Source organism: Trichogramma pretiosum, unplaced genomic scaffold, assembly GCF_000599845.2.
Source record: "Trichogramma pretiosum strain Unisexual culture from Peru unplaced genomic scaffold, Tpre_2.0 scaffold14, whole genome shotgun sequence".
In the NCBI taxonomy this organism is placed as follows: domain Eukaryota; kingdom Metazoa; phylum Arthropoda; class Insecta; order Hymenoptera; family Trichogrammatidae; genus Trichogramma; species Trichogramma pretiosum.
In genome coordinates this window covers 183,238-209,098 of record NW_019641706.1, presented here as the reverse complement: position 1 = coordinate 209,098, position 25,861 = coordinate 183,238, and the positions used below count along the sequence as shown (strand labels likewise).

The 25,861-nt window shown below is 40.4% G+C and overlaps 1 protein-coding gene across 10 annotated transcripts in view; it reads left to right on the top strand.

Moving 5' to 3' along the window:
- LOC106657049 (longitudinals lacking protein, isoforms H/M/V-like) overlaps positions 1–25,861 on the top strand; it is a 64,602-nt gene that overhangs the window by 12,517 nt on the left and 26,224 nt on the right. For 3 of the 10 annotated variants that reach the window (XM_014378307.2, XM_014378303.2, XM_014378304.2), the window contains exons 2-4: positions 8,578–9,125; positions 9,943–10,119; positions 11,693–11,816. In XM_014378307.2, the coding sequence (XP_014233793.1) occupies positions 8,578–9,125; positions 9,943–10,119; positions 11,693–11,816 (849 nt within the window). The other 7 variants (XM_014378296.2, XM_014378300.2, XM_014378302.2 and 4 more) reach the window with 6 other exon arrangements.

Below are 25,861 nucleotides of genomic sequence, written 5' to 3'. Positions count from 1 at the left end.
ACGACGCACTATGCTTACATACATGGGTCTTTTCTCGCTTGAACTTTTATTTCTCTCGTCCGTTATCACTAATCGGTATACGGCTCGCAAGCGCGTGACGTCGTACTTTGTATATATAACATATATTTTCTCTTTCACTTATGCTTTCAATAATGCGCGTACTTCGTGTGTGCATAAGATATATAATTCATCTATCGTCGAAAAATGACCAGCCCAAATACGTGTCTCTCGTGTTTTGACTTGCGAGTCGAAACAGTAGGAAAGAGAGAGAAAGAGAAAGAGTATTATAGATTCAGATTCTTGGAAACATTTCGTGGCCGAAGTGTGAGCACAGCAGCAGCAGTATAGCACGCCTCGGGGCTATAACACATTTGTGTTTTTGTGTGTGTGTGTGTGTGTGTGTGTGTGTGTGTATGCACTCGCAGCACATATATATAAGCATTTGCAATCGTTTTGCACTTGTTGCAAATTTAGAATCGAGGATGACGAAGTGCGCCCTCGTTCGGAGCCGCGCGGCTCGCAACGTTTTCTTCTCTGTATTATAACACGCACACTCGAACGCTTATAAATATGTGTAATATACATATACACTGTTATACACGGTAGATTCACGCGGAAGCAGTCAGCTGGTGAAATGCTCGCACGCGACCGCCTTTTGCAATATATATATTCTATATACCTATACGTTTTATGTGTGTGTATGGTATAAAAGTATGTGCAACCTTGCGCGCGAGGAAAAAGATGCAGTTGTAAGCATAAACGATGCATGGAACCATTTTTTTTTCTTCTTCTTCTTCCTCCTCGTGCTCTGTGCACACGTATGTAATACGTGTCGAAGCGACGACGGAGGGCCCAACGGTGTATGCGGAGAAGTTCAACGTACTCGTAGCAGCACGTATTATTACTGCTCGGCTCGATTTTCTAAGTCCACGTCGAAATGTTTCGCCTTTATCGAAAATAAGATCGAGCATGTGTGAAACAATGAGGTTTTCTTAATTCGAATTGAACAGGAGACGAAAAAAGATCATCCAGTTTTTTGGAAACGAACGTCATATATTCAAATGCATTAGTAGGTTATTTAAAAAATGCCTATGTATCATACGCCTTGATGAACGCATCATTCATTTTAAAGCCAAATAATTACACACAGATGTGTTCTTGTGCGCAGTAAAGTCAATCAAAAAAACTATATTCATTATAAATTATCTGATGCATCTTTTTCCACTTAAAACTGGATACAGCACAGGAACGGCCTTGCATAGGCGTTTTTGTTTTCTTAATTCCATCACTTTCAAAGGGATCAAAACTCAGATTATGGAACACTTTCTAGATTTCGTATTGACTTCGTATTTACTTTCTGTATGGTTTTCTTCAAGTACAAGATTGAGAACTCAATTCTCTGGAGCTTACCTACAATTGTACCAAAAGACAAAAATTTTATTACGAACTTGAGGAAACGACCTAAGAATTGATCGTATCTTTCCATATTTCATCATGACCACGTCGAACGTCGAACATCGTGACCAGTACCGACGTGGAGTCGTATTCGAGCCTATACTGCCTTTTGAGCCCACTCACTACTCACGTCGGCCAAATGGGCGGGTAATAAAAAATTTCTAAAGTACGAGATATTGTGTACACTCGGACGAGTATTATAATGTCGTTATCATCAGGGCCGACTTATGAGCAGGCTGACTTCACGGTTTATTATCGAAAACTTCTAAACTCGCAGCCGACTTAATTGCGCAGGCCAATGAAACAAAAAAATTACTTCGAAGCCCCGAGTACTTATTACACAGAGCTACTCGGTTTTTTACTATCATCGACAAATTTTTTCTTCTTCGTCGTTTTTTTTTGTTTTGATATAAAATCGCTCGAATTCTTCGTTGACAATCGGTCGTTCAAGGCATCGTCAATGTATAAGGCCTTCTATCTAAACGATTGTAATCGTTAAAGTGTCGTTGTATAGCGATAATCGGTGGCTCTCTCTCTCTCTCTCTCTCACTCCCGAAAGTTGGGCTCGATGATGTTATTGTTTGAGATTCGCGATTGACACAAGTGAGAGCGCTCATTTTTAATCGCTTCATAAGTGTAAAATACTACCTCGTTTGGGTATAAATACTGATTTTTGGAAGAAAAAAAAGTACAATGAAGAAGTGGGAAGCGAAGAAAAACAAAGAAGAATCGACGCGTAGCCGGAGTACGATGGCAGAACATAATTCGTCAAAAGACTTCTCGGAAAGCAACACGTGCACGTGTGCGAGTTAGCCCATTATCGATTTTCGTATACGATTTTCTCAATTATCTCCTGAATAATATAATATACGAAAGCCGAGAGAGTTTTGTCGTCTCCTCCTCATGATTTTTCCTTTTCGTAATAAATATACTGCTGCCTCCAAAAAGCGTTACTTCGTTCGAAATACTACTCCCAAAACCTTAGCTTGTGTATACAGAGTACACACACATTATTCCAATGTGCATGTGGTACTACGATCTTCGTCGTCGTCGTCATCATCATCAAAGAGAGCCTCTCTCCCCCTCGCGTATATGTGTGTGCTCTTGCTCTTTCCCTTGGCTCACACATATACGTAAATGTAACCTTTCCACGCGCGTTACACACTCGGCTATCGGGGTATAACCCAGCGCAGCGCTGATCCTCCGCTAGGGTACGATATATAATATAAATATACGCGCGCGCGCGAGCGGGCACACGTTCACCCCTCACCCCTCAGAGCAGCAGCAGTAGCAGCAAAGCAAAAGTTCCGAACAACGGAGTCGGTCGCACGCGCGCGCGTGTATATATATGTTGCTTCTCTTCGCCGATCGCCGACAACTCCCTGCGTGCCATCTGCTCACTCTATAACTCTACTCCACTCTCTACTCGTCTCTCTTTCTCTCTGTTATTCTCTCCCCCTGACCCTATCGTCGTCGTGCTTGCTACCAAGTACCATGGCTCGGCGTGCTAAATACAAGCTCACTCGCCGTACGCCGCCGCTGCCTACATACAGTGCACATCTCGGGACGAAATGAGCGAGCACAACAAAGAGAAAGAGAGAGAGAGAGAGAGAGACAGAGAGACGAAGAAGAAGAAGAAGAGAGAGTAAAATTTCCGTGACACGATGCTGTTTCGTTCATGCTACTATGCTACCGCGTGTAAGCCACACGCGCGCGTGGATGACACTTTTTAGAGTTGCGCTTGTAGTACACCATCGCGGTAGTATGAAGAAAAGAGGAATCTTTTTTCGCGGAAATCATAACCTGCCGCTGGCTTATTCGGAGCAACAATCTGAAGCACGAGCGAAATATATTTAATACAGTCGGTGTATACGAGTTGGCGCGCGCACACGCGGTGACATCATCGCAGGATCGCTAGCTCGGCGGCAGTCGCGACTCACGTGAGTTTGCGTAAGGGCCGAGACTGTAGAGTAGCGAAAGAGAGAAACATCCAACCGCGCCCATGCGAGAGGCCAAGCTAGCGAGCCGGAGTGAGCGAAAGAGAGAGAGAGGCTCTTCGAATACGTATTAACGATATATATGTGTGCCTTCGGGCCATGCCATCGTGCGCGCATACAAATCTTTCAACTCGTCGCAACACATACCTAACCTTTTTTACAGTACCGCCGCTGCACATGCACATGCGTAAGTGCGTTGCATATGCATATGCGCTATTGCTATGCGTTTATGTGCAACTCTTTATATGTATTATAGAAAGGAAAAGAAGAAGAAAAAAAACAACAACATCGAGCGAGAGAGGCGTTGTATATTATACGGGAGGAGTAGGGGTACTTATAAGCTCTCCTGCGTGCATACGGCGTATAATCGTGTGCAGCAACGGTAGCAGAAGGTTAGGGCTCTCTCCGATATATATATATATATATGTATATATGTATTATTGCTGCGTAACGTCGCCAATAATTCGCGCGCGTTGCGAATGCGACGAGTCTCGCTCTCCTAGGGTCCCCTGCCTGCTGCTACTGCTGGGGGAAGGGGCAGAGGGGGATGTATGGCAGGCACACAATACACAAGAGTGTGTATTCGAGACAGCAGCAGCAGCAGCACATAAGGTACCCCGCGAAGGGTGGGGAGACCCATCAAAGGGGCCATTGATGGCATATAAGGAGGGAACGAGAGAGAGAAAAAAAAGTTCGGCCTATAACATGCACGCGTAGCTCAGTAGTTCGTAAGGTAGGAACATATAGTTCTCTCTCTCTCTTTCTTTCTTTCTACATTCAGTCCAGCGCAGCGCTAAGAGAGAGAGAGAGAAACGTTACGTTAGCGACTCTCGCTGGGCCTTCCGGCAAGTTTGCAGTAGTAGTCTGAATGTTGTGCTCGCGCTATACACATTATCCCTGCCTCTTCTTTCCTCTTCTCTCGTCGTCGCTGACGCTGCCGCTGCCTTAGCTGCTGCTATAAGCGACCAAGAGCCCGCTGCTCCGAAGAAGAAGAAGAAAACTCCGAAGGGTTTTACAGTTATACTTACCACGCCAGGCTACACACCGGACTATTATAACGTGCTGCTGCCTCTCGGGCTGTGTACTACTAGTACCACTACCACTACTACCTACCTATACTATACCTCTTGCGCACCTTGGCACGCATCTTAAAGGGGCCCACTTCGGTGTCTGTGTGCGCGCGTGTCTATAGTATATCTATATAGGTACGGAGAATAACTCACACTCACTCGCCGACGTTGCGACTATACACATCTAATACCTACACTGCGCCGCTGCCCGCCTCTCTTGCTGGCCAATGTGGCACATTGGCAGCTAGATATAGAAGGAGCCTCATTGGTGTTTCATACAGGCAGTTCACTCCGTTGCACTGGTGTGCGTGACTACTACTACACTTGAACTCTCTGTGTAAGTGTGCTCGCGAGTGTCTTAGCAGCTCCGTGTGTGCTGTTGTACGTTATACCTATAGCCCATATAGCGCCGCGCGCTGGGACGACGTCTATATAGTGCGGATAGTTAATATCGCGCTAACACACATACTTGCACTCGACACACGGCCTACAGTCTCGCTCAGTCGGTGCCGCGCACGTATACGCGAAACGAGACTCACAAGATCTCGTCGTCTCTCTGTGTGTTTGTGTTTTTTTGTTTCGTTTTTTGTTTTTTTTTTTATGCAATAAGAAAAAAAAAACAAAAAAGGTGTGAAGAATCATCGTCGTCAACATCAGCTGCTGCGACGCGCATCGTCCCGTTTTGTGATAGTATCATTATAAGTGTGCACATTATCTTGGTGTCGTGTGCCTCTCTTACCTTTATTATTACGACGAGTGCGTTGTGTGCGAGGAAGAACCGTGTTTACGCTGTCTGGTGCGGCGCGAATTTCATGCTCGCGCGAACGAGTGAACAGATTTTATAACGAAGGTATTGAATTGGTTTCAAGTATTTACAAAAATAAATTACAGTGTCTTCGACCCTTTCTCTCTGTCTATATCTCGTGAGTTGGTTTCTCACAAAAATCTCTCCACCGATCGTCTCCCATCGATTTCTGTGTATGTGCATATAAAATTAAGTAAGTTGGTGGCCGAGCGTGTGTGTGGCGATATAACCGCGATTCGCGCTCGTATAAGTGCAGCGGCAAGTTTTTCTTCTCTCTCTGTCTCTCTCTTTATATAGGAGACTCGTGTGCAAAATGAAAATCATCGTTGTCGTTGCTCGTCGTCGTTCAAAGTGCTGATTTATATTATTGTGAATATATGTGACGACGAATCGTCGACGTCGCGCTTTTTCCTAGCGTGCACGATCGCGTCGCAATGGTGTGAATTATATGTGCAATGATTGTCATCGTCGTCGTCGTCGATCGTCGTTGCCCCTAGATATAGGCTTCGCGCCGATGTTTTGTTTGTTTTTTTTTCGTGTTAGCGTTTGAAATGTTTCACTCTGCATCGGTTTTTCATACGATTCTACGAGTTCAACGGGTTTTAATTACCTCTCTATCTCCTTAATACACACTTGGAAGCGTGTTTGATTCAAACGTCGAGATTTAATAACGACTCTATAATGGTAGTACATAGCGGTAGTAGAACCGGAGCCATAAGGCAAGTTTCGCCCTCTTCGTTTTGGTTCGGTACTATACACTCTATTACATCATTCGTTACAAGTCAGAGGGACTCGTGTGCTCAGTTACGTAGGCAAGTTTTTTTTCTTCCACGACGAGAAAAAAAATGTCCGCTTCTCTTTCCCTCGACTTCGCGCAAGCACACGCACGCATCGTTTAAAGCACGCAGAACGAGCCACGCGCGCGAGTCGATTTAACCTTTTTTTTTTTTTTTTTTTTAACAAGCAGAGTGCGTAAGGTCAGCTGCAGCTGTACCTACTCTCTCGGTTTGATGTGCAGCTCCCGATTTCCGCTTTACAGGCATGCCGACTTCCTCTCGCGCAGCAGCAGTAGCATCTCTCTCTCTATGATATGATGCCCTCGTGGGCTGTGTCATGGTGCAGTACTATATGCTGCATACGTGTGTATGCGCGTGGGTATACCTGCGCAAAAGGTTTCGAATTCAAGCCACAAACGGTCATTCTCTCTTGGGTGCGTGCGATTCCCTTCTTTTTTTTCTTTCTTTCCTCTCGTGTAGGTATGTACGTACATGTTACACTCGTAGCGAGGCATTTAACGCAGCGGTACACATGCTCACGCACAGAAACGAAGGTTCACATTTTCTCTCTTACTCTCTTGAGTTTTATTAATGCGAAGGAATAGAAATTGCCTGCGCGCCTCGCTACGCTACACTTGCTCCGCGAGTTATTCAGCGCGGCCCATCTATATATTCTGCACACGAGCGTACACATAGATATGTGTGTGTGTGTGTGTGTGTATGTGAGTGTGTATGACTGCTTGCTGTGCCATATAGCTTAGACATGCTCGTCGAACGTATAAGCGTTGAGATACGGAGAGTCTAGTTAAAAAGAAGGGATAGTACTATACACACCAGTTATACGAGAGATAGGCGCGGAGGTAAAGGCTAGAGCGAGATAGAGATATGAGTACTGTTGCTGCTGATACTCCTCTCTTGCTGCTCTGCCTCCTAAGTCTCTCTCTCTCGCTCTCCCTCGATACTGTGTACTGCTGCTGCTGCGCTGAGTTGAGCTGGCCGCGCGCTGACGCTTTTGCACGTTAAACGGAGTCTCTGCTTTATCTGTGCGAGTGTGCGAGTCGGAGAGCTTCCACCAGTAGCAGCGCCAAGCACGAGGAGAGGGAAAACAGAGATAGAGATAGATACCGTCGCGCGAATTCTTAGGTTTAGAAGGAGAGAGAGAGAGAGAGACAAGGCGCGTTTTATATATTCCATATACACATACACACTACATACACAACTGTGCCTCGCGCTCACATGGTTATATTACATGCCCAAGGTGGAAAATGATACATGTGTTGGCGCAGAGTATAAGAACCTATACGCCACACCACTGCACTGCACACGCGTGCCTACCTATATACGTCTACGTCTGTGTTATGCATGCACACACATGCGCGCGTGCAATGTGCATACGTATACACGTTCTGCGCACGCTTGTGTGTTGATGATATTAAACGACGCAACGACGACGACGACCACGACGATCAGCGCAGCAGCAGCAGCACGAACCATTCGCACTCGCGCTTACTTGTGCACTTCTATATACATGCACAGCCGAATACATACAAACGTTCAAATACGTGTGTATAAAAGCGCGCAGAAACGGCACGACGACAACGACGCGAAATACATATACATGTAGTATAGGTTCGAACACAAGTACATGTGTTCGCGTTTACATTTATATATATGTTGTGAGCTTGGCGTATGCGCGCCTCTCTGCTGGGCTGCTGCCGCTGCTGTTGTATACATGAGCTGGTGTGCGTGTACGTGACTTAGCGTCCTTGAGAGCGTGGCATATAGTGCGCCTATGTGTTGCTGATGTTTGCTGCTAAACACATCGCTGTTGCTGCTACTACTGTTGTGCTCCGATGATGCTGGAATAGTATATAGTCCTTCTCGTATCTCTCGCTTAATAAACTCTGTATCTACTAATAATAATCGGCCGACAGCGAGCAGCAACGTATATCCAATAAGACGTTTTCCTTCTTTCTGTATAATAATCTGTCTACACTACGCCTTTTTTATACCCCGCCTCCCGCATGTGCGTATGTGAGTATTAACAAGACGTACTTCTTCGATTCTTACATTTGCTATTTTTGCAGTGACCATTATGTGTATACTGCTGGCTCACTTGTATACACTTTATTTAATTTTTTTTCATTCTGCACTTCTCTGCTTCCTCTTCATAATTCTGTGTATGAGTACTCGTTCAAGGTACACTGTTTGTCTCTTTGTTTACCTTGAGCTATTAGTTCAGAAGAGTAGAGAGGAAAATGGAAGTTACCAACTATTCAATGTTATGCCAATTCTTTTTATGCCTATTGTTGTTTGTTATTTCAAAAAGAGAAATAACACAAGCAATAACCAACTGGTGTATAATATGTTCTTTAACAAAACTACTATTCTCATATCCAAAATGTTCAATATGTCCCTCTAGATTTTAAAATGATGACTTTATGGAAAAGTAAAATTTTATTATTATGTTCCAGGGTCGGGATTGGAGATAAACAAGATGGACCAGCAGTATTGCCTCCGCTGGAACAATCATCCAGCTAACTTAACTGATGTACTGAGCTCGCTACTGGCTAGGGAAGCACTTTGCGATGTCACTTTGGCCTGTGTCGGAGAAACCTTCAAAGCTCACCAAACAATTTTGTCAGCATGCAGCCCTTATTTCGAAAATATCTTCCTATCAAACATTCATCCACATCCAATAATCTTCCTCAAGGATGTCAATGACACAGAAATGAGGGCACTCTTGCACTTTATGTACAAGGGTGAAGTCAATGTCAGTCAAAATTTGCTACCCATGTTTCTCAAAACAGCTGAAGCATTGCAAATTAGAGGTCTCACTGACAATGGTGTACAAAACAAGAGCGATGGCAAAAGCCCAAGCCCTGAACCTGAAACACAACCTCCTCAAAGGCCCACAGACTCTCCGCATAGCCATAGTACAAATGAAAAGCGAAAACGAAGAACATCTGGAAATTATGACCCAATGCTAATACCTGGAGACAGATTCCATTCAGATTCTCAGGTATGTAAAATTGTTTGTTTCATTGATAGTTTCAATTTTGACTTGAAAGTTGACAATCGTATTTAAAAGAGGTTAGGGTAACTGAACAAACTGTCACTAATAAGTGAATCTGAAGCTGTACTATAACTATTTTAAATTCTATTATTAATGTAAAATTAGAAATCCTTGCAATAAACTACTATAAAAATAGAACTATACAGATGTGTTAATGATATAATTACTCTTAGAAAATTTTTGTGTAACAAAGAATAGCAACCTGACAAATTAGAAGCTAGGCTTTATTAATTAATAGAAGCACATGATATTTTAACATAAAAAATGAAAATAAGCTTATTCTTCAATTGTGTAAATAACTAAATATTATTGCCAACAATCATTTTTCTATGAGAACATGCATCATAATGTCTCAACTCATCATTGTGGCATCGTGTGCTTTATTTACTTATATCTAGTACTAGAACTTTCAAAACTTTCACTCATAAGCTGTATGCATTTTATTTGACCTAATTTTGTGATGCATTCATGTAAAGTCATAAATTTTTAGAATGTTTTGAAACTTCACATTTTTACTTATTGAAATTTTTTTTATCAAATCTTGCGTAACACTAAAATAAAAATGATCCATGTAAAAGCTTCTGATTCAAGTGCCACAGTAAAAAACAGTAACGGACAAATCAATGTAACGAGAGATCTTTGGGTGAAATTTCAAGCTCAAATAAATAAAAATGTCTTAACAAAAATTCATCTATTATATAGTTCAATATTAACTGATTTTTTTTTAATGAATAATCAAAATTTTTTATTATTTATGTTTTAGGCATCTTCTCAAGGTAGCTACAAATCAAGTCCTACAGTTCCAAAGACAAACAACACATTGGCAGGAGATTTAGATGATAGTGCACGTTCAACTTCTCCAGCAACACACAATCAAGGTTCCATAAAACAGGAAATTGAACATCAAATATCTGATTTCCATGAAAGCTTGCCGCTACCTGTAAGTATTTGTTTACTAAAATCATTAATATAGTACAGTTGGTTTTTCCAATATATGCCAAATTTTCACTGATATACAAGAAGCATACTGCCATTGATTACAACCATAAATCATTTAAATAATTAAGCATGTTTTAAAATCTTAAGATACTGAAAAATGCTAAATTTGAATGTTAACAATTAATTTGTAAATTGCAGTATGTTTCTCTTACAAATAGTTGTGTAGATGTTTGAATTTCTAGTTGTAATTATTTTTGTTTGACTTTTTTTGTCTTTTTAACAATTTGAGCTGTTTTAATTTTGTATTTTATTACTTGAAGTTGACAGTAATTACAATAGTTCGAAATAATCTTTGCTCTCCGTAAATTCACAAATGCTGTTTCTTATTGGAAATTCGAACGAAAGTTCTTAGTTTCATACAATTGTAAAACTGAAAAGTAACAATGGATTTACAAAAAGTGATAATTGACAATGAATGCAGCATTTATTGATTTTATAACAGACCAATAATGTTATTGATTTCTCATTCATTATTGTGTAACAACTGCACAACTGTTAGTACATTAACACAGTAATTCGTTGTAGACATAGGTTTTTGTCTCGTTGCTTAGACTTCGGTTATTCCTCGTCGGTTTTAAACGAGGAGGAAAGGAATAAAATCGCTAATTAAAGACAAAAAATCTCAATCAAATCGAGAATTAGAATTTTAACGTTCAATAAAGCGGAAACAATCCTTTCGTTTCCTTTCCTTTCCTTCTTTGTTAACAGACCGACTCGGACGATGATAACGACTCGGACTCAAGCTCGATTTTAATAATCGATGAACCAGTGCCGATGGAAGTTATAAATGAAAATAAAGAATTGGAAATTTCTAATATTGTTAGTAATGAACCGAAAGAATGTGAAACTTCCGATATTGTTATTAACAACGTCGTATCGTTGAATCGGCCTAGTAACAGTCTGCGCAGCAGAATTTTCCGACCGCGCTGGCTGCAAGAATTTCCATGGCTAAGCTATGACGGCGAAAAAATGTTCTGTACAGCTTGTCTCAAACACGTTAAACCGGCAAAAAGTACCTTCGTGCGCGGCAATCCAAATTATAGATTCGAAGTTATCGTTCATCACGAGAAATCTCGTGTACATAAGACGAGCGTACAATTCGAAGAGAAAATGAAAGGAGAAAAAGAATAATGTAGATTAAATATCGGACTCAGTAAATTTTAAATTATTTTTATCGACTGATACTTTACTGAGAATATTATAGTCTTGTTTTTAAGCGAATTTTAGACGAAAAAACTGAACGTGTCTAATTGGTCATTGATTATCATTGATGTTAACCATACGAAGTTCTTGTCCCTAATTTTTTTATATTGACATACGCGAACAAGTATTACATGTAAGTCTTTGTAGTAGTAAAATTTGTATCAAATTGTAGCACTGTATTGTAATTCGTACAATAAAGGTCATGAAATGAATTGAAATGGACAGCGTATTTTGTTGCAATTTTAGTTAGAAAATTATCAAAGTTAATCCAACATTGGTAGTTAAATTCACAATTTGCTCCTTTATCACAGACCCACCCAGTCAGTTTATTAAACGAAGATAGTGGTCCTGCACCTCCACAGCTCAACGACAGCAACGCAAGTCTGGAAGCGCCCGAACATCACAATCCTCGAGAAATCATTGACGGACTTGATGGTGAGAATATAATTTTACTTATCAATTGAAAATTTTTACTTCTTCACCGTATACGATATGTATCATACACTTTTTAACATCTTTTTGCTATTATGCTTTCTTCAAAGTAGCTTACATACGCCAGATTTATTCGGTAATACTCTACAAAAAGTGTATGATAATAAAGAAATCGAGGGAAATTATCGGTTTTTAACGAAAAAAAATATCAAATTAAATTCATATTGGCTTTGAACTAATTCAATCATTGAGGTTATTAAAAAAAATTTTTGTTGAATTTCATTTTTAGTCCCTCTATTTCTAAAGCTGTTTACATTAGTCGATTTTTAAAAAAAAGTACCTGAAGAGCAGATAATGTAATATAATTTTCAGTAAAGTTACTGAATCCGACTTTTGATTAACTCCATCATATATCTCTTGTCCTCAGTATTTATTTATATAATTCAGTTTCATTTTGGTCTTTTTTTCTTAAACTTGGTGGTAGTTCAACTATCGTGCATTCTTTTCTATATTGTCATTGTGTGGTAGTTTACTTTTTTTTTCTTAAGTTACGAGTGAGTGTGAAAGTTTGTTCATTATTATGTTCTTGGATTTATTCTTTTTTTTTATTTCTTTTTTTTTCAATTTCGTTTGCATTCTTCCAATTTAATTTCATTTTTCACTTCGTTTCAATTTTCTATCCTAACAAAAAATCGCCGGAGCACTTAATCCATAATAATTAACAAACAAAAAAACAGGCATTTGGTCTCTTCCTTCTCTTAAAAAATGTCCGCCCTAGCATATTGTGTATAAAAGTATCATATAGAAATACGGGGGCAGAATAAATTGCGAATACTCATTGCGAACAAAATGATGTAGACCTGGTATTTATAAATATACAATTGAGATGTACTTTTTTAAATTAACAATTGTATATATGTGGAACGGTCTTTTACATATGTTCCGTGTAAATATTATGCACCAACCAAAAGGAATCTTTTTTTATCGTGTATGTATATATAGATCGTACATATTAGCTGTAAGATTTTTCTTTGTGGATTTCAACGATATTAAACACTCAGAAAAAAAGACCCGGTCGAGAAACTTGGAACAACAATTCGATTTTCTGCCTGTAGGCAGACAAAGAACAATTTTTTTTGCTCTCTTGGCTTATTTTTCCACATTGGACGTGTATAGCTACAATGGAAAGCGATCATATGCAACGGGTTATCCGTCAAAAATATACAGGACCCCTAAAAAATCTGCTTCATCGCACAGACAAGTTCTTGATAGCGAATGTAGCGTAATGGAAAAACGTTACCATACATAAATATTATGTATTTGATGCTCAAATGAGCGCATCGAAAATTATTAATTAAACGTAAAAAACAACGAAATTTCCGTAGAATTACTCCGTTATTCGTGTTAAAAACTAAAATATGAAATACGTGCTAAAAACATTCAAACTAGACGCGCGTATTATGTACGATTTGAAAAAAAAGTAAAAGGGGGAGAGGGTCGACGGGGGGAAGAGGGTTGAAAGCTGCCAACCAAGCTAGCGTACACTACTGCACACGCACATGTACACGAATCATTCGTCTATTGTACGTGGAAAAATACGAGGGTTGCTCGCTCTGCCTGTGTACCACATATACTTGGTTTATAACGACGAAAAAAAAAGGAGAGGAGAGGGATTAACACGTTTCTCGTACTCGTAGTCTTCGTCGTCGTCACCGCCGCTGCTGCTGCTGTGTTGCGTGGCGGACAGGCAGGCAGGCAGGCAAGAAAACCCATGCTGCAAGAAGTACAGCACATATACACACACACATACACTCACAGACACACAAAACTGCTCTAGTACTGCTTATTGTGCTGTTTACCGAGCGCATGTGTGTTGCTATATATTCAAGAGTCGAAAAAGAAGCGCAGCGCATGGAATTTTTCCTCGGGCATATACACGCATACACACATACATACACATACGAACACACATAGACGCGAAAAGAGAATAGTTTGAGAAAAAGGGGTCGCTGAACTTGCCTTAATCGTTGGTGAAAAAATGAGCAGACGCTCGCAATTCGCGCGCGCGCGTGCATGTAGGTAGTAGGCACACACACACACACACACACACACACACACACACACACACACACACACACTCGTGCATATATATCTGTATATATGCATGTCAAGTTTTTTTAACTACGTACATTTCGTAAATGTAATGTGCATCCGAAGACATTTTTTCGCTCTCTTTCTTTTAATAATTCATATGCGCGCGCGCGGCAGCGGCGGCCTGTGGTGTGGTGCTGCTGCTGATGAGACAGAAATATCTTAGGTGACAAATCGAGCCGTTGTTGCTGCTGCGAGCGTTTTTGCTTGCTGCAATTCGATCCGCGAGCGAGCAAAGCTTTACATCGGGTATATAAAAGTTTGAAATAAAAAGAAAAAAAAACGAAACGATATTTTTTACGCTCAATGTTACAAACTTTTTTTTATTCATCATCAAGCGGCAGCAGCAGTTCTTCGCTGCTGCAGCAAAGTTGCAGCACCATCTCGTCAGCATCTGTTAATTACTTTTTATTTATAGACCAATCTCTATCAGCTTATTCCGAGATTTTTTTTCTCCGTCTCTCTCTCTCTCTCCATCTATATAAGCGGCTCTCGCGCACATATACTTGGCATGTCAGACGACTCTGTTATTTCATGCATTATCTATTGTACATAGCGCATAGACAGAGAGCGAGACACGGAGACCTTCGTCCTTATTTTTTCTTGCTATCCTTGCAATTGTCGTACTTACGTACGTAAGCATGTGCGCATGTGTGAGCGCACTCGCTCGGATCACGTTCATCATTACAAAGGCTGCGCTGCGCTGTGCTGTGCTGTGTGCTGTGTGCAGCGCAGCAGCGAGGAGAAGCAAAAATTGTTTTCTCATTATAAACGACGTAATACGATGATTTTATCATGATGATAATGCCTGGCGATACGTATACACCTCTAAGGCAGGAATAATAGTTTTATAAAAATCTTGATTAAATTTCATCGACTCATCGTTATTGACGCGCTTTTGCAAATTAATTAGCCTCGCGCGCGCGGATTACACGCCCTTCGTAAAATTTGTTTTTTTTTTTTTTTTTTTGTTATTCTTCTTGTTTTATTCTAGCGAAACTTGCGTAAGCTTGCAGGCTTGTTGTTATTTTTCTAGGAAAAATTCTTCCTTGTTACGACGCGCGCCACACACGCGTCGTCGTGCCTTATCGACAAAAAAAATTGAGCGAGCCGATTTTCTCGAAGTACAAAAAGCCAACGACTCTCTTATACTTCGACTTGTAACACAACGAGCCGCCGAGCGACGAGAGAGAGAGAGAGAGAGAGAGAGAATGACTAATTTTCTGAGAGCGCGCGCGAGAGCTCGTGAGTGCATTATTTCATTATCGAATCACTGTTTCCACATAATAATAATTAACGCGCGTACTCTCCGGCGTATTGTATTATATTATTATCATAAAGGACTTATATCGAGCCGAGCGAAACATCATTACTTACACTCTCGGAGAGCTTGAAAGCTGCGAGCGTCGATATTTTCGACTGCTCGATAATGTTGATACTCACATGCATAGGTACACACATATATCCAATGGGCGGAGTAATTACATTATATGCATCGAGCTCCGTTATTCCAGAATTCTAGACACGTGTCAATTTTTTTTTCTTCTGTACGTAGCATATTATAACGCAAACGCGAGTGTTTTGTTTGCCAGTGCGCAAAATACTTTCCGTTCCGCTCGCGCAAGGAAGTATGATCGGTAAAATATCATACCGAGTATGTATGTACTACGTGCATCACGGACTCATCTGTACCGAATATATAACTTGTTCTTTTTTTTTCTTCTTTTTGTTCGTCGTCCTCGTGCCGAGAGAGAAATTTCGAATTTAAATCGAATGCGCGCAGTGCTCTCTGTACAGTAATAGTACCGGTACGTGAATGTATGGAAAAAAAAGAAAAGAAAAGAAGGAGAATAAGATGAATTTGTCAGATCTAACTTAAAAAAAAATAAACGCTCGACTTTTTTTGAATTTTTGCGTTGCGCATTATTATGCACACGATTATGTGCGTTTGTGTGTGTGTGTGTGTGTGTGTGTGTGTGTGTGTGTGTGTGTGTGTGCATGTGTCATTGACACATGCTGCGTTACATAAATGAGATCTCTCGAAGGAGTCTTATATAGAGAGGCTTCTCGTACACATGATCATCGATCGAGCGATGATCGGTTATTTACGTTACAAAATATGCGAGAGGATTAACATGCGATACGTTATTAGATACGATCTGATTTAATTTTTTTTTCTCTCCCTCTCTCTTTATCTCTTTCCCTCGACAGAGGCGTTTATGCATATACCTTCTTTTCGTCATGATTTACAACTCAGATACCTCGTGCGCGCGCGCTGCATATGGAAAACATAAGCAGCCGAGTTACCTTGACTGATATATTCTGGATTTTTTTTGTACCTTGCCATGTTTTCTATTACGTTATCTCTACAAAAAAAACGCGTATTATGTACTTGCGAAACGAAGTTTTTTTTCTCTCTGAAGACTATTTCTATACCTTTTTACTTCTATAATCTTTTTTGAAAGTAGACATTGATGCGCGTCGCAAATGCGGTGCCGAGTGTATTGTTTGAAGTAAAAATTTGGAAACAATTGCTCCTATATAGAGAGATGTTGAGAAATTAAGGCATCAGTTTGCGACTTTTGGTGTGACAGCTTTTCTGTACATCATTTTAGGCTAAAGTAGATTGATTGATTTGGACACACTCTTCTACGAGTTTGTTTTTTGCTTTTTTTTGTATAGTAATTGATTGAAGTTTGCTCTCTCGTGTGTGCCGTATAAAATTGCAATTATTTAGGAATTAAATAGCTCACTTGACAAAAAAAAAGATCGAAACTCCAACTGCAACTGACAATCGTCGCAACAGGATGATCATCTTGAAGATAGAAACAACGTCGCGATGCACAATACTACCACCAGCGTATCAACTTCGAAATAATGTGACGCCAAAATATAAATTGATATAAAAGCAGCGGTTCACTTCGACTAACCAGCCTATGTGTGTGCTCTCTTCTATTTTTCTATCGGCACATCTCAGTGCAATCACCCAACAACATAAAAAAAGACATCGATATGAAGATAGAAATATCTAATGTGTGCCAACTTCAGTAGTGCAATGATGACTTTTTGTGCATCAGTATTCAGAATCACAGTAGCTCGGAAGATTGAACACTCGAGAGTTGCTTGTGTTGCCTGTTGGTTTTTCTCTATCTTCTTTCTCCTTGGTAGAAATGGTATATTTTTGGGCATTTGTGTAAAGATTTTTCTAACATTTTTTGATCATTTAATGACCGATGAGCGCTAGAAAAATTATTACACTCATGCCCGAAAAATGTTTCATTGCTACCAAGGTTTCTAGTTTGTTTTTCTTGGTTTGTGACTTTTTCATAGTTAATGAGATTCACGAGCCTTCGCTAGTGAACAGCTCATAGTGCAGCGTGCCACTTTCAGCTCCAAAAACTTTACAACAAAAAAAATTTTTTTACAAAAACGTGTTTGAAAACGACATCACTAAACGGCGGAAACGCTTCGTTTTTCTGCTTGCGTTATTTGCAGGAGGAAGCGCCCCGTTGCATCTACACTCTAAACGCCGTCACACATCAACGCCGATTTTAAACAACCATCACCAGACGTCGCATCATCTAACCTCGTCGAAAGACACGACTAGCATCAACGTCGCGAGCTCGAACGCCTCCACGCAGGACAAAGATCAGTGCAAGGAGTCCACAAATAATAATCCCTCGAACCAGTCCCAACAACAGCAGGTAGCCAATGGCCAGTGCCACTTGTGCGGCAAGAGTGTGGCCAACATTAAAAAGCACATGAAATCGCACTACCCCGACAAGTATCAGTGTCACATCTGTCTGATTTCGCTCACGCGCTCGGACAATCTCAAGCGCCACATCAAGCTCAAGCACGGCATGGATTGCTCGGCGTCGGCGGCCTCGCTTCTCAGCGCGTCCTTCATGCGCAGCCTCGAACCCAAACACTTTTTGGCCAAGTCCGAGCCACCTTATCTTGCTTGAATGGCGCAGCAACGGTCGCTGCTGTCGCTGCATCATTGAACCTCATCCGATTCACCTTCTCTTCTTGTATACATTAACATTTTTTGAGATTCTTTCCCGCCTTTACTAGGGAGAATCTGTGTGCCATATTATTTCTTACATTGACGTATGTGTATACGAGGGATTTAAAGCTTGGATGAAAATTTCAACTCGAGTTCGACGCATACTCAATAAATTTAAAAAATAAAACTATATCTTAATGATAGAATAGCGATAAAGTGAGATAAAATATATTTTCATATACGATTATAAATATAAAAATATATTTACTTTAAAAAATTAAGTTAAAAAATAATTTAAGTGTGACACTATTGCGGGTTATGAGCGTGATTATTGCGAATGTGAAAAAAAGTATTATTTATTTCTTTATTTTTTAAGTACACCTAAGTACTTGGCGAGTGATGAAGTGTATTATTGACTTGATTCATTCCAAGACTTAATTATAAACTTATATCTAATCGTAGGAATGTGTGCAAGTTTGTCTTTTTTTCTATATTAAACTTAGGGTAGTGTTTAATAACTATTTTAAATATGTCATATTTGTTCTCTGACGCATGAGAAAAAAGATGAGATGAATATTTTGATTGACGAAAAACAGATTACTGTGCGTTGATTTGAAAGTTCGCCCTTCATCGCTTTTCTCGATAAAGGAGAGCAACATCAGTTCAAAAATTGAAGATTTTTTTCAGCCTTTTAACGTTGAAAAAAATATTTAATAAATTGATGCTCGTATTTTTTATATGTTATAAACAAGATACTAAACTAATTAAAGATTTAAATCGAAAAAAGCAACGTTCGATCGGATTAGTAAACCGAGATAAATAATACACATTCCGTATAAAGAAAATATATAAATTGTATAGTATGTATCGCACAACGTATAAAGTTTTAAAGAGGCCTTCATTCATGAATAATACAGTGTCTTACAGGATCGCGTGCAGAATAATCTTATTTTTCCTTCTAAAGTGCTCGCTAAATAAAGTTAAATTCTTAAAGAGATTTTACAAAAAAAAGATAATGAATTAAAATATCATCGCGCTAGAGGCGGTTAAATTTCAACTATATAAGAGTTCTATTTTATATGTGAAAAAATATAAAAAGCTTTTTATCATGTAACCAACTTTTAAAAGATCACAGAGATATTTTTGAAAAAAAAAAATTATAAAACGTAACAATATATTTACATACCATTGATAGGTGCGAACATTTTATCTATATTTAGATAATAAGAAGAATATGAAAAATGTTTTTCGGATATCTACATTTTATAAGTATCCCCCGGTGAACGTTGAACTGTGAAGGACCAAAAAAATTTCTAACGTTTGATTGTAGAATCAATCAATCTCGGGGTTTCTTGACAAAGAAAAACTTTTACACTTTTTATATCAATTTTAACTACGTTTTGAATAATTAATCATAATCATAATTGCGCTGCATTCCACAATCATTTCCATAGATCGAATGAACGGTGCCAAATTTATTACCACTAAGGTTTAAGGAAATTAAAGTATAAGTGAGCTTTCAAAATTCGTCATCAGTCGGAAGGCTCTACGCGGGAATTAGGAGATTATACCTTTTTTTTATTTTGATATCATCATCAACTTGATTTTCCTGTTATAAATTCAAAAAGAGAATATTTTTCAGCAGTGCTTATATCAAAATAAAAAAGACCAGAATATAAGCTCCAACTTTCGCCTTACGTTCCTGAAGTTCATCAATTCTTTACTTTACAAAACGACAATCAATAACACTCAAAGTTTTTTTCTCTTGGGACTTTAAACAAGCAATAAATCAGTATTAAGGCATAATTCACGTCACGAAACTTTTGCGAATTTCGTTGTAACTCTTTGCGACGAAGTAGCTAGCAAATAGTAAAATTTTTTGTTTTGTAACGTAACGAAGTTAATTAGGGAACCTAAGTAGAGCCGAAGATTGATCATGAAAATTTCGGGTCGTGGAGGCTCGGAAAATTTGTAGTCATACTAAACTAGTCCGAGAGTCCGCAACAGACTAGCTATCTCTTTTCTTTTTTGCGATACTTTTTTTATATTCGATAAAGAAAAAACAGTGAAAATTGAACTAAGGTCCTGATTATGGTGCCTTAGATTTCTAATTTGTTTCGCCTATAAGTACAAGTTTACAATTGTAATGTGTCATAACAAATGTATGAATAGAAAAATCTCAATCATTAAATTTAAATCTTGACTCACTCAACCATACTTTTATTGTGTTATTGACATTTTTTTTTTGAACCTCCCACAAACACTATCGGAGTTCGGATGAAATTTCGAGTTCGGAACGTTACGTGAATATATTTAGTTCTCCCGATTGTGTGTTGGCGAAGCCAAATTTATAAAGCCGAAGCGCGGCGGCAGTGGCGTGTCGTTACGGGCGCGCACGCTTCTAACGCAAGATTTTCTTCAGCTCTATACGCGTTTCACAAAACTTCGAAGATTTCTACCCAAAACTATTTATAGCAGTTGCAAATTCAAATAAGTAATCAGGCATATTAGAGCGAGTGCGGGAGAAAGAGAGAGAGAGAGAGAGAGAGAGAGAGAGAGATCTCGTACGTGGAAAAGTAGGTCACGCCAACATTTTTGCTTCATTCCAAGCATCAGCTGTAGCGGCAGATTCTCTCTCTCTCTTTCTCACTCCCTCTCTCGTTCTCGTACATGTCTAGTTTTCTAGATGAGCATAAAACGATATAAAATAGAACGAAGACATTATTAGGTCCATAACCCCAACCAAGTCGTTTATCGGCTTGACCCTCGTACATTATAACATGCATATACAAGTAAATAGCGATTATAAACACGTAACTGTGTTGAGTTTACTTCGAGAGGCGTGAGAGAGGCGATGGTGTGTCGTAGCAAATTTTTTTTCTTATTTTTAGTTTTAAAAAAATGTACTGATCTCGCGTTATAATGTACTGAAATAATTACGTTCTAAGCTCCTAGGTTCACCATAAAAAGAAATTATCTACGTAGATTTTATTCAATAAGTTTGATTTGTACAAAATTTTATTTTCTAAGTGTATAATTTTTTTTTCAACAAATCACGCATCGAAGCTGGGTTCGAGACACAATCAATTTTTGTTTGCGATGCAAAGAATTTCTATTGATATATTTATATATTGTACGACTAAGATTTTTGATAGGAATGATGATTGAAAGATAAAAATTTTTTTATAAGTATGATTATACGTATTTGTCTTTGATCAATAATAAATCAGATATGAATGAAAAAAATCTAGGTTTACATTTTATTGTCTGTACCGAGTGAAAAATTTTGTCGTTTGAATTATATTTTATTAGTAAATTGTACAATGGACAGGACCCACACCAATGAATGCCAATAATAAAATATTATTTTTAAATAGCAACATTAATTCGCTTGATTTTAACTTTTGAACAATCTCTCGACTGCAGTGCCATTATGCATAGATAATCGACGCGCACGCAGCACACGCGAGATCTAAAGTTTTCGATAAGAGCCGTTGTGTATACACACACGTACATTATCCCACCGTGTCTGCATACAAATACGTTGCGGCTGATCGTCAACGATGTTGATGCGCGCACCAAGAGATCAAGGAGAAAAAAGAAAAATACGTGTGTCCGATGTAAAAAATTCATAAGCTCGCTCGCGTTTAAATCATTCAGCGTTATTGTCTGGCGCGCATCACATAGGCTCACACGAGCTAGTTATTTATAAAAAAGGAAAAAAAATCGTTCGCGAGACGTCTCTTACTCTCGCGCGCGCATCTGCAAGCCGGTGGAGAGTGAGAGAGAGAGAGAAAGAGAGAGAGAAATCCCAGCTGGCAATGAGCTCTCAGCTTGCATCGAAATTCAAGATCCGTCCCTCGAGGGTCTTTACAAAACTCCTCTTTCTCGCTCGCTCGTTGAAAAAAGCTTAACCCTCGAAATAGGGCCGTTGCTGCTGCTGCTGCTTCGGCTCCGGCTCCCGAGATTACCGGTCTTTAGGGGGGTAGGTAGGTAGGTAGGTAGAGTAGCAGTAGTGTAGACGACTTGCAGCTTGCTTGCACCTTTGTTATAAGCTAGCGACTGAATACACACACACACACGTATACACACGTGTGCGCGCACTCATATATATACTACTCTGATACATTGCCGCAGCTGAGGGCTCTTTCTCTCGCTGAGTAGGTTTAACGGTTACTACACCACTCGATGTAAGCGTATACAACGTTTTTCCTCTCTCTCTCTCTTCTTTCTTTCTCTATCCTCCTTTTTTCCAACGAAGCACGCCTCTCTGCGTTGTATATACAGTATATCTGTGAATTGTGTGCGGGGCCATGCATGCATGCCCTGGCGCAAAAAGAGAGACAGAAAGAGGCGTGTTATTGAGGAAGGGACACTTTATATACACTACGTGGAAGAGAGAGAGAGAGAGAGAGGCCAGCTGCACACGAGCCGCGCTCGTTCGTTATTGATTTTTTCCTTCTCTCATTCACACATTCGAAATTTTTCAAAAATTCCTCGTCGCACACACGAGCCAGCCGTACTACTGTGTCTTCCCTCTCTTTCTTCTTCTCGCAATTCATCCATTTATTTTCCTAGTAATTATATCTGAAAACTTGATATTTACGCTTGGCTCGCAACATGGGCGGCGTGCAGGCGCGCAGCAGCACACAAGAGTAGAGTAAGAAGCAAGAAAGAAACTTAAAAGCATGAAACGATGACGACGCGACAACGAGAGAGTGAGAGAGAGAGAAGAGGTGCGCGATAAAACTTCCCCGAGCCAATCATAATGGCCTGAGAGAGCCGTCTTACATACGCGAGAAAAAGTGCAGAATTTTTGGACTCTCTTTCTTCCGTATAATAGTGCATCGGCCAGAGGAGTCTCGGGGCTTTTTCTTACTTCTACTGTTGCCTTGTTGTCCGTTTCTTAACGGGCGCGGCAGCAGCAGCAGCAGCAGCAGCAGCAGCAGCTACTACGAAAACACACAACGCCGCGGCGTGTCCGACGTCCGACGTCAGCCCTTTTTTCCTAGCCACGTATATAGCGTGTGTTTGTCCTCTTTGATTTCCTTTACGCGACGTTATTTCTTTCGCTCATATTATACACAATTTCTTTCCTGTCTCTTGCGTACTTCTCTCTCTCTCTCTCCAACTCTGGTTTCATCTTTCCTCTTTCTTTCTCTTCGGAAGAAATTGTTTTGTACTGCTGGCATCCTTCCGTGCGTTGCTGCTTAACGCCAGAAATTGACCCGACAGCCGATGTCAACAAAAATCTCGCGCGCGCACACGGATTCTCAAATGCAGCAGTGTGCACCGTAGGAGAAATTTTTGCGACTAAATTCGTGCTGCAAAAAATCAAGCAACGAGAGGGAAGAAAACTGTAAGCTCCAATAGAGAAATGGGAGAATGTAAAATTTCTGCCATACCCGAGAGTTTTCCGCGGCAGTGGAAAAGCGCTAAGCCTCTTATGTACACTGTCGTTGGCGTCACGGAGGCTCACTGCCTTATAGTAATAGTTCACATCAATACTCTCTCCTCCGCACGAGCTATTCAGCGGAGTCCCTTTACCTTCTGGATTATTAGCTTCAAAATATCTACTACCAACGATTTTTTTCGCCTGTATGGCTCGCGGCAGCCCTTACAGCGAGGAAAAAAAAGTATTATTCATCGATGATTCAATTTTCATCTGATAAAAATCATTCGTTTCATTCCATCTTTACAAAAAAAATTGTGCTTCAACCATTTTTTCTCCGCGCTCCTTATTTCATATCTCTTGTTCTCTTGAAAAGAGGATCAAGCCTTGGGAACGTTTTCTTTTTTTCTAATTTTTATATAGAAAAAAAGCTCTGTCTTTTTATGTGCGCGCGCGCCTAATCATCCACCATAAACGTTACCATGTACATCGAAGTAGAAAAGAGGTACACCGTACCACGTAAAAAAAAAACTACAACGAAAAAAGCACGTTTAATGAAAAATTTAAAAATTTGCGCTAGTAATACGACCATTGGTGTGGTATAGTTCGTGTCTGCTTTAACGTACGACGACTAAGAGGACACGTACGTACACACACACACACACATAGAGCAGTTACTCGCGCGCATCCATAAGTGTGGCGGCTGCGGCGCAAGGTAACCAAGTGCGAAGCCTGTAACCGACACACATTCACACACACACACACACGCACACATACACACGTATAAGCATTATATACAGCAACGAACGAACGACGAGGAGAGAGAGAGACCCTTGCGCACTCACGTGCAACGAAAAGTAAAAAAAAAAAAGACGGCGAAGAAGGGTGAGAGAGACAGAGGAGAGAGGATAGGGTAGGCGGGGGGCTAAAACAGAAAGAGAGAGAGAGAGAGAGAGAGACAAGGCTTAGTGAATCAAAGGGAAGCACACGGCGCGCGCGGCAGCAGCAACCTACGTTCAAAACCACCCTCGATCGATCGATTCATTTTCACTCTACTCGTACTACTACTACTAGTGCTGCTGGTACTACCACTACTACTAGTACATGTAGTTAGGTTGCTTGGCACTGCTGCTACCACTGATGCCGAGAGTTGTTACATGCTTGGTAGGTTCTTTTGTAGATATCAGTATAACGCACACACACACACGAACACAAATACTTAATGCTTCTCTTTTTGCTTCAACTATCTATGTATACAGAGTTTACCTACGACAGACTCACACACACACACACACGTATACACACGTACTTGGACGGTGGCTATAACGCCTAGACACACGTCTCTATATAGGATATAGAAAAGAGGGTGCGCGGGGGGGCCTGTGTGTGGCTGCTCGCTGCTGCCTTTATATATTCTCACATGCGGACACGTGGTCAATTATACGCTGCTCCTGTTTGCCACACACGAGCTATATACGAACAGCTAGCAGCAGCGGCACACGAGCCTTTCATTTTTCTCGTGGGACATGCCAACAAGTTATTATTCTTCAATGTGCCACACTTTATGTTCTCTTCTTCTGTAGGTCTCTCTCCTCCTACTCCGATTTATACAGAGAAAGAGAGCCCCGACGTCGACGACGTGCTAAAACGTTCACGCTTCATCTATATACAGTACAGCCCCGAAAACTCGCTAGTATCAACACAAACAGAACCGCGAGCCAAGAAGTGCAGAGGTAGCAGCAGCAATCGGTAATCCTTCTCTCTGCCCTGTGTTTTGCCTACGCACTTTCTATTTGAATTCTCGTAGCTCCTAAATTTTCCTGCCCATTGTGGCGCGGTGGCACACACAGTGCTGCAGTGTGCACGAACCCGAGTCAGCTGGCAAAACGCGAGCGAACGAACGGTAGCAGCAGCAGCTCTGTATTGACCTAAGGTACACAGGCACGCGCTCCATATACTCTCGCGTTGCTACTGCTGCTGTAACAAAATTTCTATATAGATCCACTAGCCCACACACACACACACACACACACACATACGCGCGCGCGCGCGCGCTCGTGTGTGCAAGCTCTTTGGGACGAAAATAGTCGTTAGCAGCCTATTGATTATCAATGTGTATATTCCACACATTGCCTCGCAGCTCATATATACTCCCACGATATGTGTGTGTGTGTGTGTGTGTGTGTGTGTGTCCCTCGGCGAGGAGGAGGTGTACGTGTAGAGAGTGTATCAGAGAGTATAAAGGCCTTGATTGGAGTTTAGTACATTGTTGCCCGTTGATGATAATAAGGACCAAGATGCATCATATATAATGAATCATGACATTAACCCGTTTATTGTATATAACCGTGCACTGCTGCAGCAGCACCGTGTACTATATAGCAGCAGCAGCAGCAGAGTTGTGAGCGCAATGGTGGCAGCTACAGCTAGCTGCAAGTACCGGAGGTTTTCTGGCGAAACTGGAAATTAGATTTTCCCCTCATATATTTCGGATTTTCT